Source organism: Prosopis cineraria, unplaced genomic scaffold (assembly GCF_029017545.1).
Source record: "Prosopis cineraria cultivar Desert tree isolate PC_DT_omini unplaced genomic scaffold, ASM2901754v1 PC1271, whole genome shotgun sequence".
Classification (NCBI taxonomy): Eukaryota; Viridiplantae; Streptophyta; class Magnoliopsida; order Fabales; family Fabaceae; genus Prosopis; species Prosopis cineraria.
The window spans coordinates 2,020-22,578 of record NW_026556596.1 but is presented as its reverse complement, the minus strand read 5'-3'; the positions used below and the strand labels follow the sequence as shown (position 1 = coordinate 22,578).

The window sequence follows — 20,559 nt, the reverse complement described above, 5'->3', positions numbered from 1 at the left end:
TCCAGGGCTTTTTACATCGGTTATAAATTCGACGTAAAAATTAAATTTTTTACATCGATTATAGAGCCGATGTTGAAAGTTATATACAAGAAAATTAAAAAAATTTACTTTAACTTTTTACACCGGTTCTTATCCCAACCGGTGTAAAAAGTGTACCTTTTACACCGGTTGGGACTGGAACCGGTGTAAAAGGTACACTTTTTACACCGGTTATGGTCATAACCGGTGTAAAAAATATTATATTCTACAACGGTTGTGGTGTGTAAAAAGTATTTTATTTTTTTTATATTATATTTATTTTATCAATTTTACCCATTCCTGTGCATAGAAATTGCCAAATCAGACAGCTCAATTAATTTACAATTGTTTATCAAGTATTTATCAACTATACAAAGCTATTTAACTATTAAAAAAACTAATAATTGTCTAAATTGTCAAAATTGCCATTCCTGTGCATAAAAATTGCCAAATCAGACAGCTCAATTCATTTACAATTGTTTATCAAGTATTTATCAACTATACAAAACTATTTAACTATTAAGAAAACTAATAATTATCTAAATTGTATCAACTATCAAAATTAAAACATGTCTAAAAGTAGCAAAAAATCTCACAAGTTCTCCACAAAATAGGTTGCCCAACGTATGCGGATGTCTTCAATTTAGCTTCAGAAAATGCATCCGAATTGTCGAACATCTAAAATTTAATTCATAAAGTAGGCATATTAATCAATTTCAAATAACATAATAAAATAAAATTTTTAAAAATATATATATTTACTTCTTTTGTAAATTCGGTCATGCCTAATGTGATAATATTGAGCATGTGCCTCATGATATATAGACCGCACAAGTTCGTCCTCACCGGTTGTCTATGACTCTATATAAGAACAAATCATAAAAAATTAGTAAGAAATCTTAATGGTTGAATATATTAATAAAGTATAGCATCACCTTTGGCTCAATCATGTGGGATCCTTGAGCATATGTCCATGCTTTTGTAAGACTACATTTTGATATGTTCTCATTGTCCTATGATCAAGATTACCAAGTTAGTAAAAATATTCAAAAAAAAATTAAATTAAATAGTTTAGTAAAAGTATTCTTACAAGTCTATCGTCTTCTTCATTTCTTTCCCAAGTTTGTAATGGAGGGAGCATAAAAAGACGACAGTGTTGCTCTTCATTGAAAGAACAAATAACTGCCAATGGTCCCTGCTAAATATGATACAAGTTAAAGTAAATTCATATTAAAAAACTATTAATTATAAATTGATCCTTACGAGTGCACATATGGAGCCATAAAAACGTCCTTTTTGACTTCACATATTCTCTGTTGGAGGTACGCGGCCCTTAACTCTGGAGTATTACCTTTCTCTGTCATGTGATAAGGGCAAAGGAATGCAAACTTATCACCTTTGCCCGATATAATGCACAAATGATGAAGATACCTACAACAATGCAATTATATTAGTTTACTAAACTTGATGATTAAGTTTACTTACAACAATGCAATTATATTAAAGAAAAATATACTTACATCATAAATAATTCAATGTGTGGTGTGGTAAGCTGATTATTTGACAGAAGTCGAACCAAATCTTCCCGTTCAATTGTCACTATCATGTCTTTCTTGCCCACAACCTCCGGATCCATTTCTAAACTCTTGAACTCGAATGATAAATCATACGCCATTAAAATCATTCGCTGATGCGGAGTCAACGAGGGTTGTGGAAGCTTTGGGAGATTCGACGAGGAAAGCTTCTACATAATAAAAAGACAAGAAATAGTTAATAAAAAACATATATTAGGAAGTTGCTACATAATAAAAATTTATGAAATTTTGTACCACAGCTTGAACTAGATTCACAAGTCTCTTGGGCCATAAGATAAAATTGCCAACAGCTTCAACCACAGTCTTCACCTCATCAGTAGGGAATGGAACCAAAGCATCTGGCACTTTTGGATCTGCAACCACCACTCTTACTTAATCATCTTGAATTTGCTTGTGGTGGATGGTTGACCCCAAGCTATAGATGCTACCAAGAGCAACCAAGCGTTTATCAGGATCTTCTAGAAATATCTCACATGGTTCACCAATGTTGTCACCAGAAGGACCCTCTGACACATGCTCAAGAATATTACTCCCTTTTGTACTATGAAATGCAGGAGATGTATGAACTGGTTCAGCAATTGTCTCTTGTCGTGAGCTCATCATGCTCATCATCTCCTCCTTCATTTGCTCTTTCATTTGTAGAAGCCGAGCTTCAAATGAAGCTTCAAACTCATCCTTAGTCTGTTGCCTCACAGTGGATATCAATGTATCAAGCTCTTCTCTAGTCACTACACCTCCTGAATTGGGACATGCAGGTGCTCCAAAGTAGTCCTTAATGCCCACACCATATCCAACGCCCCTCACACGACCCGGATGCTCTGGCTTGCCTGTAGCAACTATTTAGATATCATTTCTGCCCTCTGAAATGAAGCTTCCTTAGCTTGTTGCTCCTTAAGAGTATCCTATAATATAAAAATAAGAATATTAATTAATAATATATACAATTGTATAGAAATTTAAAGGGACAAGGAATAATAATTTTACTTACAATCCTCTCGGCAATCTCCCGTGCTGTCTCACTTGTATAGCCTCCTTTCTTGTACTGATGTCCATATCTCCATTTCTCCTCTCGAGAGACAGGTGATGGTGGAGAAAGGAGTATGGAAGGATCAGACTTGGCTTCTTCTTCTCTCTTCTTCTGTTTCTCTGCCATCAGTATATCATCAGCTCTAGCATAACCTCCACGAGATAAGGTGTGGGGGCATTGATTCTGCCGAGCAATTTCTCGTCCTTTAGCTCGTTTTTCCTGTTAATAAATTGAATTTTAGTTTTATAATTAAAGTAAATCTAAATAAAACTTAAATAAATTAAAAGTTAACAAACCATAGCCTTTTCAGAAGTCCGAATCCTGACAAATTCTTCCCAAGTATCTTCATCAAGGAACTGGTATGTATCAAGAGGATTGGGACGAGCCTGACCCTCTGGCACCTCGATAAAGATATATCTTCTAGCAAGATCAGTCTTAAAATTTCTCCAACGTGTTCCACAGTAAGAAATCAATTTGTGTCGACAATCTTGATTAGATGGAACATCGTATGTGAGCTACAATGAAGACATAAGATAATAATCAATAATTGCCCAATAATATATAACTATAAAAAAATTTTAATTTTTAATTACTTACCTGAATACTTTCCCAAATCTGTTCCTTCACACGTTCTGGCACATCAAGCCAGTCCTCAAATACAATAGGAGGCTTGGTACGTGAGAGGAGGCCAAGAAAACTAACAAACTTAGCTTTATGTGGCCCTATCGGATTCCATCTCCGGTCAAATTGAATTGGTAACCTACGCCCAGCACTCCTACTTAATGTCAGATCTCTTAATCGTGTGCCACGTCTCCCCCTCCTCACAGACTGGCTCTGACTCGGCTCCTCACTAGGGGTGCCCTGACTTAGCTCCCCACTAGGAGCAACATCACCAATTGATTGGCTCTGAGTGTCATCATCTTGATTCTCCATATTCCTATTAATTCAAATAAATGAAATTAATTAAAAAAATAATCAAAGATAAGATAATTAAGAAAAACAATCCCACAACATAAATTTAATTGAACTAAATTAACATACTTTAATTTCAAAACTAAACTCATATAGGGATATTCTCCCATATCCCTTCATGGTGATCACTTCTTATGGCATGTTCATCATCTACTTCATCTACCACATCCAAAATTGGTAGCCCACTTGAGAAGTTAGGAGTTTCAGAAATATCAAAATTTGATTCATGATCGTCATTACTATCAATCATCCTTTTTTCTTTTAAGTGCTATTGACCAATTTTTATTTGCTGGATCCGTGACATAGAAAACTTGTTTAGCTTGGTTTGCCATAATAAATGGCTCATCTCCAAAAGTTAGTTTTTTAAGATCAACCATTGTAAATCCAAACTTATCATCACGAATACTATTGACGTCAACCCACTTGCATTTGAAAACAGGAACTCTAAATTTTGTATAATCAACCTCCCAAATCTCTTCAATAACCCCAAAGTAAGTCCTGAATGCTAGTTTAGGTTTCATATCTTTTGAACTAGAAAAGTGTACGGCTTCAGCCATTATCATAACTCCACTATTTTGCACCGTACTCTTCTCATCCAAAGACTTTGTATAAAAGGAATACCCATTAATATCATAGGCACTCCAACATATAACATCAAAGTTAGGACCTCCAGCTAACCATTTAACTGTTTCAGAAACACCACTTTCATTCAAAATTTTCTGCTTGAACCAATTCACAAAAGTCCTATTATGCTCTTTCAACAACTTTTGTTCTGTCATTCTCATTCGATAATTTTTTGCCTTTAAAAGTTCTTTATGAGAAGATATGTAATCTTTAACTTCATCAATATTATTCAAGATATACAAATGTGCTTCTTGTAATTCATCATGATTCATGCTCTTCACTGATACTCCACGTGTGCCTTGACCATATTGCCTTTTCTCATGACAAGATTTAGGAAGTCCAATTGATTCTGTACTTGACAAGTAATCAGAACAAAACTCCATAGCTTCTTCAGCAACATATTTCTCAACTATTGATGCTTTGGGTCGAAATGGATTTCTGACATACCCTTTCAGTATTTTCATGTATCTCTCAACTGGGTACATCCATCGCAAATAAATAGGGCCACACAATTTTACCTCCCTTACTAGATGCACTATTAAGTGAACCATAATGTCAAAAAATGTAGGAAGAAAGTGCATCTCAAGTTGGCACAAGATAGTACAAGCTTCTTGTTCTAACTCTTCCAGTTTACGGGGATCAATAACTTTACTGCATATAGCATTGAAAAAGAAACAAAGTCTGGTTATTGTAAGTCTTAAATCTTCTTTTAATATGCCTCGAATAGCCAAAGGTAATAGTTGTTGCATCAAGACATGGCAATCATGAGATTTTAAGCCTACCAGTTTCAACTCTTTCACAGATACAAGCTTCATAATATTTGAAGAATACCCCAAAGGAACTTTGATTCCATGTAAACACTCACAAAAACTTGTTTTCTCAGATTTGCACAATGTATGAGAGGCTAGGGGGCAATAAGTTCGTTTACCTCTGGTCTTGGGTGTAAGTCTTCCCGTATTCCCATTTCTTTCAAATCCAATCTTGCATTCACACCATCCTTAGTCTTACCTGGTATGTTCAGAAACGTTCCAATAATACTATCACAAACGTTTTTTTTCCACATGCATAATATCAATACAATGCCTTACTTCAAGATTGCGCCAATATGGGAGGTCAAAAAAGATAGACCTTTTTTTCCATATGCTTTTTGCACCAATATTCTTTTTAGTCTTACCGAAGACAATATTAATGTTTTTCACACGTTCATATACTTGATCCCCAGTCAAAGCATCCGGAGCATCATTGTGTTCTTGGTGACCATGAAAAGCTTTCTTCAATCTACGATATGGGTAATCTCGTCTAAGAAACCTCCGATGGCCAAGGTAGACTGTCTTTCTTCTATATTGAAGTTGATGGTAGTTTGTGCTTTCTTCACAAATTGGACAAGCTTTATGACCTTTCACACTATAACCAGACAAATTTTTATATGCAGAAAAATCATTTATAGTACAAAAGATCATAGCACGTAATTTAAAATTCTTCTTCTGATTTGCATCAAACATTTCCACACCTACTTCCCACAATACTTTCAAATCTTTAATCAGAGGTCTTAGGTAAATATCAATATCATTTCTCGGTTGTTTTGGTCCCGAAATCAACATGGATAGCATCATGTACTTTCGTTTCATGCACAACTTAGGTGATAGATTGTAAGTCACCAAAAGAACAGGCCATGAACTATGTATACTACTAAGACTACCATAAGGATTCATTCCATCGGTAGAAAGTCCAAGCCTCAAGTTCCTTGGCTCATTGCCAAATTCGGGAAACAATTGATCAATTTTCTTCCATTGAGGAGAATCGACTGGATGTCAAAGTTTTCCATCAGATATCCTCCCATTTGCATACCACATTAAGTTCTTTGCATCATTAGTATTTGCAAACAAACGCTTGAACCTTGGTATACACATGTGCTCGTTCAAAAGCCTCTTCCCCAACATCACGGATCATGTCCTCTAATCGATCTTCATTCATTTCTACTTCATCATCAAGATTATCAACTTCCACACATTGAGATGTGTTACTGTAATTTTTCAATCGTTCACCATGCCAAATCCATATTGTATAATTTTTGCAAATCCCATCACAAACTAAGTGTTCTCTTATTTTGGGAACACCTAGTCTCCTCTCATTCTTTTTACACTGGGTGCTTGGATACCCGGTGTAAAAAGTGTTACATAATTCAATATAATTACAAAAATACCACCGCCTTTATTTTTTACACCGTTTGCCTTCCAACCGATGTAAAAAGTACCCCATAAATTTTATATTTTGTACTAGTGATTTTCTAATTTTTTATTGTTCACTCGTTAAATTTCACACCTTCAAATTTTTAATTCAAAGTTTTTGGACAAAACATGTAGGAGACAAAACAGCCCAAATAAAAAGATCTCAAATACCTCAGATAAAAAAAAATGATTGGAGAGTGTTGGGATCGTAGGTTGTAATGTTTTAAAAAAGAGGATTGTTCGGCCCTTATTGGTCTATTTGGGTGTTTTCTATTGGAAGACTGGATAGTGCCACCACACTGTGTCCACAGGGAAGCCAAGCTCTATGAAATGGAACAGTTTGTCTCTTATAATAGGTGACTTGTAATAAAATTAATAACCAATCATGTATACCATTATCAGTATTCAGTATAACACTCATAGCAAGTCATATAATTTTTCTAAATATCAGGAGGATATACAAAAATTCACTTTGAAGTTTTAACTATAGATTTGGTTGATACACCGAAGGTAATAAAAGACAAGAACTTTTAATACTCACACCAACATTAATACTATACTAGTCATATTATTTAATTACAAGTTGTATGAAAGCACATATTTCTTAATATTTTTTTGGTAGCAAATTAAGTCATTCAATGTTCGGAAACTAATGGTTATGACTAACTCTGATCGAGCCAGGTTGGGATTCTTTTAGACTAAAGCTCTATCATTAAATGTTGCTCTATCTCTAAAATTTAAACTTAAAATTTTTGATTAAGTTGGCATAATTAATTTCCTCTCTAGTGGTAGTTGGTACATAATGTTTTTTAATATTCCGCGGAACTTACTTGGCACTGTCCTAATTTAATTTAATATTAATATTAATATGACCAGCCTTGAAATTTAGGCTATAAAGGCCAACCATTGGGACAGAGTGTATACTCTGAGGCCTCCTCATTCACAAAAAGAGTCTATCATTTTCCCATTCCTTCTATGGCTTCTTCTTCTAATCCATTATTCCTCTCTGCCGCTCCTTTTCTGGTTTTCTTCTTCTTCTTCTTCTCTGAGAACAAAAGCTTCGTTTCTGCAATAAGAGAAGGAGCCACTGAACTTCAACTTCATCATCATCATGATCATCGTGTTTCTCTCTCCTCTCTCCTTCCTTCTTCCTCCTGCAACTCTCCTCCTCAAGGTTCTTCTCTCTCTCTCTCTCTCTCTCTCTCTCTCTCTCAATTAATGGCATATTTTTAATTACGTGCATGGTGTTGATTTGCTTTCTATAATAATACTCTGCATGCAGTAGTTTTCATATTTCGCAGATTATAATCTTTTAGTTAAAATGATTACTGATATGGTTGAGTTTTAATTTCATATCAAAGTGGCTGGAAAGGTTTGTATAAGTTGCGGAAGTAATCATTTTGATTATTAATTAATATTTATTATGTTGTGGTTACGAAAGCTGGAGTGTTTACCAATCAATGTTTCAAAAGTTTGTGTGAAGGGGGCGACTTATGAATTATAGATTTATAATTAGACATTTACAATCTACACCACACGCGCACTCACGCGCTTTTTTAATAAAAATAATAATCAAGCTTGATAGTAATTTGGTTGTATACATAATATATAAAATGATCTTGAAATTGGGATTATATTATTTAAAATAGCTGGCTAGCAGCCTAGCATATATAATGATTAATAAACAACCTTCGACAGCCCGTGACAATTGTCTACAGAGAAAGTGATGCATGAAAAGGAAATTTAAAATTTTGTATACAGCTTACTTTTTTTAATAAAAAAATACATATATTTTCTCATGATTCTTATTTAATTTTAACAAAGCACTGTCGTTCGTCATCTTATAAATACAGAGGATTTAAGTGACATGAAATTTTTTCATTTCCACAAAGTACATGGATATGCGTGGATTTAGTGTGTAGTTATTATTATTCTTTGGCCAGAGAATATTTGTAATTATCTAAATGGTCCATTCAAGTCCTTTTCCCAAATATTAATTGTATAATATAATAGTTGGGTTATGTAGATAGAATATTCACGTATGGTACCCACCACCACATACTATGGATAGACAGATAGAGCAACAAGAGCTATGATTCACATATTCATTTAATTGCCTTACCGATTTAATTTATTTATTAGGAAATGGTTTTTAATAATTATTACCTTTATTATTTGTTTTGGCTTTAATTTTAATATAAACCTGTATTCTTTAATTATATTTTAGTTATTTATTTTCTTACTGAAAGTTGAAAGTTTTCTCAATAATATATGCCAGCCTGTTTTTCTTTTCTTTTGTTTTTGTTTTTTTGGTATGGTGTTGACGAAGTTAAAAGCTGATTTGATGGGTCAATTATGATAGATAATTGGCTCAAGAGGCTAATCATAGTATCCCGGAAATTTCCCTTTCCTGCATGCAATTCAAAGATTTTGGGGAAAAAAATGGATTAAGTATTTTCAATCCTTTTCACTTTATTTTCATATTTGTTCTAATAATATGAAAATTAGAAGAAACTAATAATAATGTTTTTCTTTACACGATGTTATTCGAATTTTAAGAAAGGTTTTAAGAGGCCAAAAATTACTAAAAAGAAAGGGTTCAATTATTAGATTATTAACAGTTTCAGAATTAATTTAACATGTATTATTGAAAAGTTACTTTAATCATTGAATGAGCTTTGAAAATTGTTGACAACAGCTAGTGTTTGAAAAATTAGGCGATGGTGGGTAGCTTTCTGCACTCTACATTGTGCGCTATCAACCATTGAGAGCCACAAGACAACAAGAGAGAAAAAGATTTTTGTAATTACTTAAAGTTAGCTACTACATAATTACTAATTAATTTCTCTCTTGATATGCCTAACAAATTAAAAGTGCAAATATAGAATAATTGGTGCTTAAGTACCTTCAGCCACTTGATTTAGTGCTCATTATTAGCTAATTAATTAACCACAAAAGACTTATTTATTAATTTTAAGAAATCAAATTAATGCATTGCTTGTGGACCTAACTGATATTATCGGAACCCCCACCACCTTCAGCTGGTTGGGTCAAGTGTATAATTTGATTAACCTGTGTGCATTACTTTTAATATTTTATCTTTTTTAATATGAATATGCCTCTTAATGTTTTCTCTCATAATATTCCATTCATATTAAATGGGTCCTTATACATAGTGCTACCATACATGCTCATTGCTGTAGAGATTTAGTTTGTCCAAATTTAATTTGGACAGTTCATATTTAAATTGTTAATAAGCAATGAATACTTTTTTAAAAAGTGAGTTATAAAATTATTTTTACTTTATATTTGTCATCTATTAAAATGAATAATCGTTTCAAATTAAAAATATGACAATAATTTAAGATAAATTTTTATAATTTCAGTTTTAATTTGAACAATTCAAATTAATGATATCATCATATGCTCATAATTGATAATAATCACGGGACGTGGTTTCATTTCTTACATTTTGTGTTTCATATATATATTATTTGTTATATTTTTTTAAAGCAAACGGGGCTAAGCCCATACAAAACAAGAACCAATTACACCAAACTAGGAGCAGGAGCTCATAACATTATATTTTATATTTTGTATATCGACATTGATAATTATTGCCATGTAGTCATGAAGAGTAAAGCAAATTGACAAAATATTGTTATTTAATCAAATCTTCTCTAGTTGTATTTCGTTTTCAACCTAACAATTATTGGACAGAATAGAATCCACACAATAGTTTTTTTTTTTTTGGGTTAATAATCCACACATAGTTACATAGAAGCCATAAGGCACTAAATATTTTGGAACACAACGCACGTACAGGTGTGATCAGGAAAGGATCGTTGCAAGTGATGCACAAGCATGGGCCGTGTTCCAAGCTGAAGCAACACACATCGTCGTCGTCGTCGTCATCGTCACTGAATGCTCCGTTCGCAATTCCACACAGTGAAATCCTCAAGTACGACGTAGCTAGAGTGAGATCAATCCACTCCAAGCTCTCCAAAACACATGACAGCCATGAACTTGAGAGTTCCAAGGGGTTGGGCCAGGATAAACTTCCGGCCAAGTCCGGCACCCTTCTCGGCTCCGGAAACTACTTCGTCACGGTGAGCCTTGGAAGCCCCAAGAGAGACCTCTCTCTGATATTCGACACCGGAAGTGACCTCACCTGGACTCAGTGCGAGCCCTGTGCTCGCTCTTGCTACTCCCAGAAAGAAGCCATCTTCGATCCTTCTCACTCTTCTTCTTACTCCAACGTCTCTTGCTCTTCTTTGCAGTGTTCCCAGCTTTCCTCTGCCACAGGTACACTTACATATATATGTGCGTATGTATGTATATTCGTTCTATCTTATTCGTTATATTGAATTATGGATTAACACCATCTGTGCAGGAAATGATCCGGGATGTTCCAAGTCAAGTGGAGCTTGCATCTACGGTATTCAATACGGTGACTCGTCCTTCTCTGTTGGCTACTTCGCCAAGGAAACGCTGACCATATCTCCGAACGACGTAGTTGAGGACTTCCTCTTCGGCTGTGGTCAGAACAACGATGGTCTCTTTGGCAGAGCCGCCGGGCTCCTCGGCCTTGGCCGAAACCCCATCTCCTTCGTTGAGCAAACTGCCCAAAAGTACCACAAGATCTTCTCCTACTGCATCCCCTCCAGAGCTAGCTCCGTCGGCTACCTCGCCTTTGGAGGCGGCGGATACCCCTCCGGCAACGTGAAGTTCACCCCTTTCTCTTCCATCTCACAGGGCTCCTCCTTCTACGGCCTCGACTTCACCGGAATCACCCTCGGAGGAACGAGGCTCCCCATCTCCGCTTCCACTTTCTCCTCCGGCACGATCATCGACTCCGGCACCGTCATCACAAGGCTTCCTCCGGGGGCGTACGGTCCCCTAAGAGACGCGTTCCAGAAGGCGATGTCGAAGTACCCAAAGGCGGATCCGGCATCGATACTGGACACGTGTTACGATCTGAGCAAGTACAAGACTTTTCTCGTTCCGAAAATAATGTTGTCGTTTGGAGGTGGGGTGGACGTGGACTTAGACGCAAGAGGGATTCTATACGTAGTGAGTGAAACGCAGGTGTGTTTGGCGTTTGCTCCGAATCAAGATGCAAGAAGTGTGGCTATTTTTGGAAATGTGCAGCAGAAAACTTTGGAGGTAGTGTATGATGTTGGTGGTCGTAAGGTTGGGTTTAGACCTGGCGGTTGCATCTAATAATTGCTCTATTAAAAAAATAATAATTTAGTATATATTATTATCTAAAAAAATCGATAGATTAATCTAAATTGTAAATAGAGATGTAAGCATAATGAGTAAGGATATGCTTATGTGTCTATTTATACTCAATTTGATCTATTGATTTTTTTAACAAGCAGCTCTTCTTAAAATTGTTTCACATTAAAGTTTAGCTTGGTTAGAGGGAAAAAAAAATCCTTAAGGGGAGCAAAAAAGAGTTTAAATGTATTATATACAGTGTCTGTTTGTAATTCTGGTTACATGCTACTAAGCATAAGTTTACCAAGAAAAAAACTGATTGTTGCCATATACATACTTATATGTCTATATTATGTGAAACAAATGTAAAATGATTCTACATTTTAAAATTCTAATGAATAAAGTAAGACATTTCATCGAATGACGTTGGATTGATTCCCCCATTTGTTTTTTTTTATCACTCTATATGTCCTTTGGGCTTTGGTTACGCAGTTAGGGAGTAGTTCCAAATTACAAGTTGTTAGGCCCAATAGAGCTAGCCTTATCATGGAACACTTGCAAAACTTTATTTGACTCGTGATAAAAGAAGGGTCGGGATCACATACAATGGATTTTGTGCAGTGAGTGAAAAGCGAGAGGATCTGACCATTCCTTTTATCTAATAGTTGGAGAAAGTGAAGTGCATAAAAAAGTCTTGTGTTTTTTCTACAATAAAAAATTACTTCACAATTTAAATCCTAAAAAAGTTACTTCATAGTGGATGAAAAGCGTGGATTCTATTTAATTAATTTTTTTATTTATTAAAAAAATTAGTTCACTATTTAAAAAATAGGTTTTAAAGGGTATTAAAAAGTTTGTGTGCTTTGCCGAAGATAAAGGTTTTTTTTTTTTTAACCAGCAAAATATTTCATAGGCAGAGCAAACGGAATTACAATTACTTGAAAGAGTTCAGAAAACGAAAAACCAGTACAAACACTACCTAAGCAATAAAACATAAACAACTATATAGTTTAAATCTTCTAAAAGTTAAAAAAAAAACGTACTATATAGTTTCTAAAAGTTTTATAATTTTTTTATTATGCTATTTTCTTTAAAGAATGGTAAAAAAAATAATACAAAACTCGATGGTTTCAAAACTTTAGGATACGGGAATGTTTCCTATTTTATATAAAAACTAATAATTAAAGAGAAAAATAAAATTGACAAGGAAAAGGCACTGCAAAAGATATTATAACTTTCCCAATTTTATTATGATTAATCTAGCAGTTGAACTCAAAAATGAAATTCTTGTATGATTAATTTGATCTTGACTATAATTTAAACTATGAACATTTGAATTGATATCTTGATTGGTTCAATAACTAGTATAATTTTCAGTATCTTAATTTGAATTGAAAATCTTATACAGCTTGATCCATCTAAACCCAAAGTACTGCATTTTTAAATTTCGTGATAAAAAGGTTAATTAGAGTATATCTGAAAATTCATTACCGGTAAAAGGGAAAAGAAAATGTGAAGCACGAAGGAATAGGAACTAACCCATCCATTAGCTGAAATTGATGATTAAAAAGAGGAAGTTAATTAAGATAGTGGGACAAGTTGTTTTGGTTTTTCCAAATTACTCGCAAAATCATAGGAAGACTCACGTGCGTGGGCCATTATATATAGAAAATTTAGATAGTGGGAGAAACAGGTACTCGTGGAATTTAGATCCACTAATAAGTGTCATATTCAACACTCTTAAGTATCTTATACTCTTTTATCTTAAATTATAAAATATTTTTTAAAAATATAATATTTTAAAATATAAAACACTTTGATAAAAATAAAATTTTATTAATGATACTTTTTTGATATTATTTTTCTCATATATTCTTTTTCTTCAATATTTTTTCATCAATGGGTATTAAATAAAAGGTATTTTTAAAAATTTATATTTTTATCTTAAAAAAATAAGATTATAAAGTGTATTTAATGAGTTTTATTGGTATATAAAATTTTATTTAAAAATATCTTATAATTTAAAATAGAAAAAATATTACATGATAATAAACGTTAGATATATCAAAACTATAAATGATCTTATCATATAATACTCAAAAATTATAAAGTCTCAAGTGTAGGAGGAGAAGATATAGGTGAGGAATGCTTCTAATTAATTTTCAAGTATTAATAGACTTAAATCACTCAGTGAATTATTCATCATGTTACAATTTCCCATTATACTTGTGAACATGTAGGAAGGCTCCCAAGTGGAGCACTATAATCTGGACTATGCTAGCTAGGTCAGATTTCATGACTATAAATACCCTCGTAGCATTAGCAATAAGTTTTTTATTTACAAAATTTAAATTTAGACTTTATATATGTTCAAGAAAAACAAGCTAAGTATCAATAACTACTTGAATGAGTCATTACGTATTAAAAACTATCCTATAGATAAGATTTAATCTGAGGAGCTATAAAATGAAGATTATATATAAATATTATGTTTAAAGACCTCAATCCTAACTTTTCCACAAAAAAAAAAAATAAAGATTAAACTTCTTTTGCCTTCTAATATTATTAATTTAAGAAGTATCTAACCAAATGATTTAAACTATTTTAGTAGAGTATTGTCTTTTATTATACTTGATATGAGAAATCTAACAAGCAATATCTAAATATGGTCCAGTCATATAGTTATGCATATAAAAAAATATTGCAGACCAAAAAAAAAAAAGAGTTAGAGCTGAGTGTGTTTCGATAAGTGGAAAGATGATCATTATATATAGTGGCTTTATTGACATTGTTAATTATATCATAGATTTGAAAGAATTTGGAGTTACTAAAATAAATTAAATCTCATAAACTCGTATTAGGATATATAATCGATGGTTAATTACTATTGATAATTTAATTAAAATACAATCAACACTCGATGTAAGTCTTTATTTTCAAACACCCCTCTATATATGCACAAATATCTAATACATCAACATCAATAAAAATTTAAAATTTATATTAAGATATACGATTGAACACTACAATTTTAAACTTAATTTATGCAATCCACATGAGACTCAACTAATTTGATATTAATATTATTAAGACCAGCCGCGAAATTTGTCCTATAAAAGCCTGCAATCCCGACTGAGATTGTATCCTGTGTGGTGTGGCCTCCTGAATCACAGAAAAAGAAACTAACCATCTTTTAGTTTCTTTCTTTCTATGGCTTCTTCTTCTTCTTTTTCTTCTTCTTCTAATCCTGTGCTCTTTTCTTCTCTTTCTCTGGTTTACTTCTTCTTCTTCTTCGTCTTCTCGTCCTCCATTTCTAAGAACAAAAGCTTGGTTTCGGCAACACGAGAAGAAGACACTGAGCTTCAACGTACTCATCATCGCGTTCCTCTCAGCTCTCTCATCCCTTCTTCCTCTTGCACCTTTCCTCCTCAAGGTTGTTTCTATCTTCCATATCTCTCTGTGATCATCATATGAATTTTTAACTAATTGATATCATTTTAGAATTTTATAATTTAATTACATGCTTGGTGTTTGATTTTAATAGTTACGACACTCTGCATGAGTTCTCACAATTTATAATCTCGCGGCGAAGTGCTAACTGATCTGGGTCTCAGAGTCTTCACTTCACAATTTTTTTTGGCCATACACAGAATTGTTATTTATTGTTATGAAATGGTTTAACTTATATTTTCTTAAAAAAAAAAATAGTCCAACCAACGTGTGTGTGTTCTTTCTTTCTAGAACTCACAAACAGTACTTTCTGGTCATTCATTAAGATAATAAATTAATCAAACTGATACGAACAAGGTATCAGTGGCATATCATTAGAAACGAGATAAGTATAGTCAGAGATTGACTTTCAATGACGTAATAATATTAAAAAATAAAAACTGAAATTAAACTTCAAAAAATTGAAGATTGAGAATAATTTCGGGGGGGGGGGGGAAATAATAGAGTTTTTCAAGTTATCATACACCAGGAACAGGTTCAAAGAGGAATGGACACATGGAAGTGGTACACAAGCATGGACCATGTTCAAAGCTGAAGAAACCTTCATCATCATCATCTTCTTCATTCATCATACCACACAGTGAGATCTTGAAGCAGGACGAAGCCAGAGTGAGGGCAATCCAATCCAAGCTTTCAAAGACATTACAGATCCACCAAGAAGAGACCGGTTCAAACAATAAGGGGCTGGACCGGGTGCAGCTGCCGGCCAAGTCTGGCATCCCTCTCGGTACCGGAAACTACTTCGTCACGGTGGGGCTGGGTACCCCCAAGAGAGATCTGTCTATCGTCTTCGACACAGGCAGTGACATCACTTGGACTCAATGTAAGCCCTGTGCTGGCTCTTGCTATGCCCAGAAGGAACCCATCTTCGATCCTTCTCAATCTTCTTCTTACTCCAATGTCTCTTGCTCTTCTTCTCAGTGTTCCCAGCTAGTCTCTGCAACAGGTATACTTATTATCATCATCATCACATCTTCATTTCTCTCTTATTCCGTTCATACATATACCTACTCTCTTATGCATGTCTCCAGGAGTTGAGGCCGGCATGTTCTGCTTCAACGAGAGCTTGCATATATGGTGTTCAATACGGCGACAGATCCTTCTCCACTGGCTACTTCGCCAAGGAAAAACTGACCTTATCTTCCACCAATGTCGTTGACGACTTTCTCTTCGGCTGCGGCCAGAACAACCAAGGTCTCTTCCGCGGCGTCGCAGGATTGCTCGGCCTCGGTCGGAATTCCCTCTCTTTCGTAGGACAAACCGCCGAAAAGTACGGGAAAATTTTCTCCTACTGCCTCCCCTCTACGCCAAGCACCGTCGGTTACATCGCCTTCGGCGCCAGATTCTCCTCCCGCAACGTCAAATTCACTCCGCTGTCCTCCATCTCCAAGGGCTCCTCCTTGTACGGCCTTGACTTCATCGGAATATCCGTGGCCCGCGTCGATCTCCAAATCTCGGCTTCCGTGTTCTCCTCCGGCACGATCATCGACTCCGGCACCGTCATCACCAGGCTCCCTACGGCAGCGTACGGTCCCCTGAGAGACGAGTTCCGGAGACAGATGTCGAGGTACCCGAAAGCGGATCCGCTCGGGTTACTGGATACGTGCTACAATCTGAGAGGGTTGAAAGTTGTCTACATTCCGACGATATCGTTGTCGTTCGGAGGTGGGGTGATCGTGAAGTTGGACGTGACAGGGTCTGTGTTTATAGCGAGCGAAGAACAGGTGTGTCTGGGTTTTGCTGCGAATGAAGATAAAGGTGACATAACTATTATTGGCAATACACAGCAGAAAACACTGGAGGTAGTGTACGATGTGATCTGCTGGCGAAGGATTGGGTTTAGACCCCGTGGCTGTAAATAATGAATTTGATCTTGAAATAAAATTAATAGATTCAAGCAGATTATGAATAGATATATAAGCAACGGCAAGGATATATGCTTGTATGTCTATTTATAGTCAATTTGGTCTATTTTAGTGTGGTCGGGGAAAATCTGTATGGGAAGATAAAAAGGAAGTTATAATAAGGATGTTATATGTGGAAATATGGATAAAGAGGTCCTAAAAGTTTTCTAGGTTATTTTATAAATAAAGAAATAGACACGTCTCAAGGGTTTTTGTGCACCGAATAACGTCGTGTTAGGTGTGTGGCCTTGACTTGTCCTCAAAGGCTCAAACTCGATCATAATTATTTAAGGCCTTTAAGCTTGGGCCATTAATCATGTAAAGATGGACACAGAGACATGTTTGCTTCAAGTGGGTCCGTGACATGGGCTAAGTTGGAGTCCAATTAGGTTTCGTCATGCCATGCCTTTTTTTTTTAAGAAAAAAAACACACAAGACTACGGTAAAGCATGCAAAGAAAACCAAGAGTCCAAGACAAAATCATGTCAGTGAGCAAATATTCCAACACATTAAAAGGTGACTTGTCAAAATTAGCACTGAGTTGTGGGCAAGCCAGCCCAATGCATTTTTGTTTTCTCTTGTCTAAAACTTGAATGGCTGAAACTGACCACCCAGTGATTTATAATAAAGTCTCAAATTAATCTTCTTAATAGTACCATTAAGAGGCCTTTGTCAGGTACTTTAATAAGATGTGTTTTTTGTAATAGTATTTTGGCCCTCACTGCACCTTATTCTTGTACTCAACTTTGCACAATTTCCTATTGTGAACAAACCCATATGATCCATGGGAATGATATGATTATAAGATAGCAAGTTTAGAAAGTGGTTCAAATTGACTTGGTTTTTTCCACTGTTCTGGTAAATGCACATATAGGAAGCTCTTGAGTGGAGCATCCAATATATATGGATTGGATGGAAATGGGAAATTTCATTAGTGGGACAAATTGTACATTATTATATTTAGGACTCTAGGATAATTGTTGTAAACTGTTCCATGTTCTTGCATCTAATTACTGGAAATGAAAAAATTTAAGTTCCCATACGTAATCAACGACCAAAGTGCAAATGTTCACTGATTTTTTCTTGAGTATAAAAACTTAAGTTAAGATTAATAAGCCAGTTTTTGTTAAAGGAAATTTTATTCTGTTGGTATCTCCATGAAACAGCACATGCTTGTATTTGACAGATTTCCTGTCCTGAAGGTGCATTATTGTTGAATCGTGCAGTAGGGATTTTAATGAAGTTTTATGTATGATAATGACAGAAAGCTATGCTATTTTATTGATCAATGCTTCTACTTGTTAATTTCTTCAGCTGAAGGTGGGACTTCATGGCAACAAAAGATAATACAAGGATTAGTTTAATGGACTGAAATTAATTTCTTCGGCATGAACAGTTATTAATACCGAATTGTACCTGTCCGTGAGATTTCTATGGCATGATAAGCAGAGACAACTCCCTCGAAAGGTTCATCTTCAATAAACTGTGACGAGATTCTTTGCCTGGAGGGAGGCTTGTATTTGAACACCCTGGATGAAAGGTTGAAGATAATGAGGATAAAAACTTGAGCAGTGTATAATGAGATGAAACATTAGACATAACCTGTATATTAGATTTTACAAATAGAATAGATTAATACCTTCTCATCAACCAGCAGAAAATTGATGTTCCATGCGAACTGAATGGAGCACCGTTAAGGGACAAAAATAATCCCTAATTGAGTTTAGGGACATTTGTGATTTTGTGTATACTTCAATGACAAAATTGACCTTTAACTCTAAATTAAAAGCCAACCACATCCGGACTTGGAGTGTACGATCTGTATCGTGGCCTCTTGAATCATTCTCTCCTTATGGCTTCTTCTTTTTCTAATCCCAACTTCCTCTTGGCTTGTTTCTTGAGCTTGCTCTTCTTTCCTGATTAGAATAGAAGCTTTGTTATAGCAATCAGAGAAGAAGCTTCTGACTACGAGTCTCACCATTATCATGGTCGCGTCCCTCTCAGCTCTCTCTTCCTTCTTCCTCAAATTTCAGCTCTCCTCAGGGTTTGTTTCCTCAACAATTTTGAATTCTAAATTAATTGTCATCTTTTTATTTATTATGATTGATTAATAATAATAATAATAATAATATCATTATCATTATCATTATCATTATTATTCAGCAATGAGTCTAGCTTCACAATTTTGCATACTGTGTTAAAATGACTTGCATGTATAAAAAAAAACGATTTTTGGTATGTGTATATTTATATATAGTGCGCTAGTATTCCTTCATCGTCACGAGTCTTAACGATTTCTCCACAATAGTCATTTTAAATATTAAATCTCATGCATGCATGTTGATCTTTTTCACGATTTCATCGGGAGAAGAACTACATGCATATTGTTTCAAGTGACACGGACGATGAATGAACAGGTGGAACCATGAAAGTGGTACATAACCATGGGTCATGTCAAAGCTGAAGAAACCTTCAACATCTTCTCCATTCATCACACCACATAGCGAGATCTTGAAGTAGGACGAAGCGAGGGTGAGGGCAATCAATGCCATGCATTCCCAAACAAAGAATCGTCGCCAAGAATTAGAGATTTCAAAGAAAAAATACTATGTTATGGTATAGTGGTAGGAATGAGGAGCCACTGCCTGTGAAGGGAGGAGAGGAGAGACGGGTAAGAGCAGATAAAGGATACTATATTTTAACTTAAAATTTCAAGACTCAAGTTATAATCTTTTCTTTTTATTATATATTAGTTATTCAGCCTAACTTTATTTGATGTGAGACTCTCCATATCGTCTTATGTCCAAGACAAACTAACACTTTGCAAGATAGAGCTGCTTGGAATTAGACATAGGCAGTGACATTTACATGGACTCAGTGTCAGCCCTGTAGTCCTTCAGCTAGAAGGATCCCATCTTCAATCCTAAACTATCACCTTCCTTCTCTCATGTTCCCTGCAATTCTTCCCTGTGTTCTCAGCTCTCCTCCGCATGTTATGCACGGATGGGAGCTTGCTTATGCCATATTGACTACGCCAGCGAATTCCATCACTGGCTCCTTTGGCAAGGAAACCTAGCCTTGTCTCCCAATGACGAATTTCAAGACTTCCTCATCGACTGTGGCCATAAAAACTAAGTCGCTTTGAGGGCACTGCCGCACTGCTCGGCCTCAGCTGCGGCCCGGAGTCCATCGTCCAACAAACCGCCCACAAGTACCGAAAATTTTTTTGCTATTGCCTCCCGTCCACTCCCGGTGCTGTCGGCCACCTCAACTTGGGCGGGGCATCTTCTTACAGCAACATCAAATACATTCCGTAACATTCCATCTCCAAGCACCCCCCCTTACGGCGTCGACCTCGTTGGAATCACCATCGATGGCATCAGAGTCTCGATCTCCGCCTTCGGTGACACGCTCATAGACTCTGGCATCGTCATCTCACGGATCCCTGGGCGGCGTTA

General features: G+C 35.4%; 2 protein-coding genes across 2 annotated transcripts; both read left to right on the top strand.

The window, feature by feature from the left end:
- The first annotated feature begins 7,401 nt into the window (after window positions 1-7,401).
- Window positions 7,402-12,108, top strand: LOC129299723 (aspartyl protease family protein At5g10770-like). Its single transcript, XM_054938184.1, has 3 exons — window positions 7,402-7,638; window positions 10,290-10,769; window positions 10,858-12,108. Exons 1-3 carry the CDS (start codon window positions 7,440-7,442, stop codon window positions 11,685-11,687), a joined length of 1,509 nt encoding a protein of 502 aa, XP_054794159.1. The 5' UTR covers window positions 7,402-7,439; the 3' UTR covers window positions 11,688-12,108.
- A 2,737-nt stretch (window positions 12,109-14,845) lies between these two features.
- Window positions 14,846-17,231, top strand: LOC129299722 (aspartyl protease family protein At5g10770-like). The gene is made up of 3 exons (XM_054938182.1): window positions 14,846-15,120; window positions 15,673-16,146; window positions 16,233-17,231. Exons 1-3 carry the CDS (start codon window positions 14,898-14,900, stop codon window positions 17,057-17,059), a joined length of 1,524 nt encoding a protein of 507 aa, XP_054794157.1. The 5' UTR covers window positions 14,846-14,897; the 3' UTR covers window positions 17,060-17,231.
- The last annotated feature ends 3,328 nt before the right edge of the window (window positions 17,232-20,559 follow it).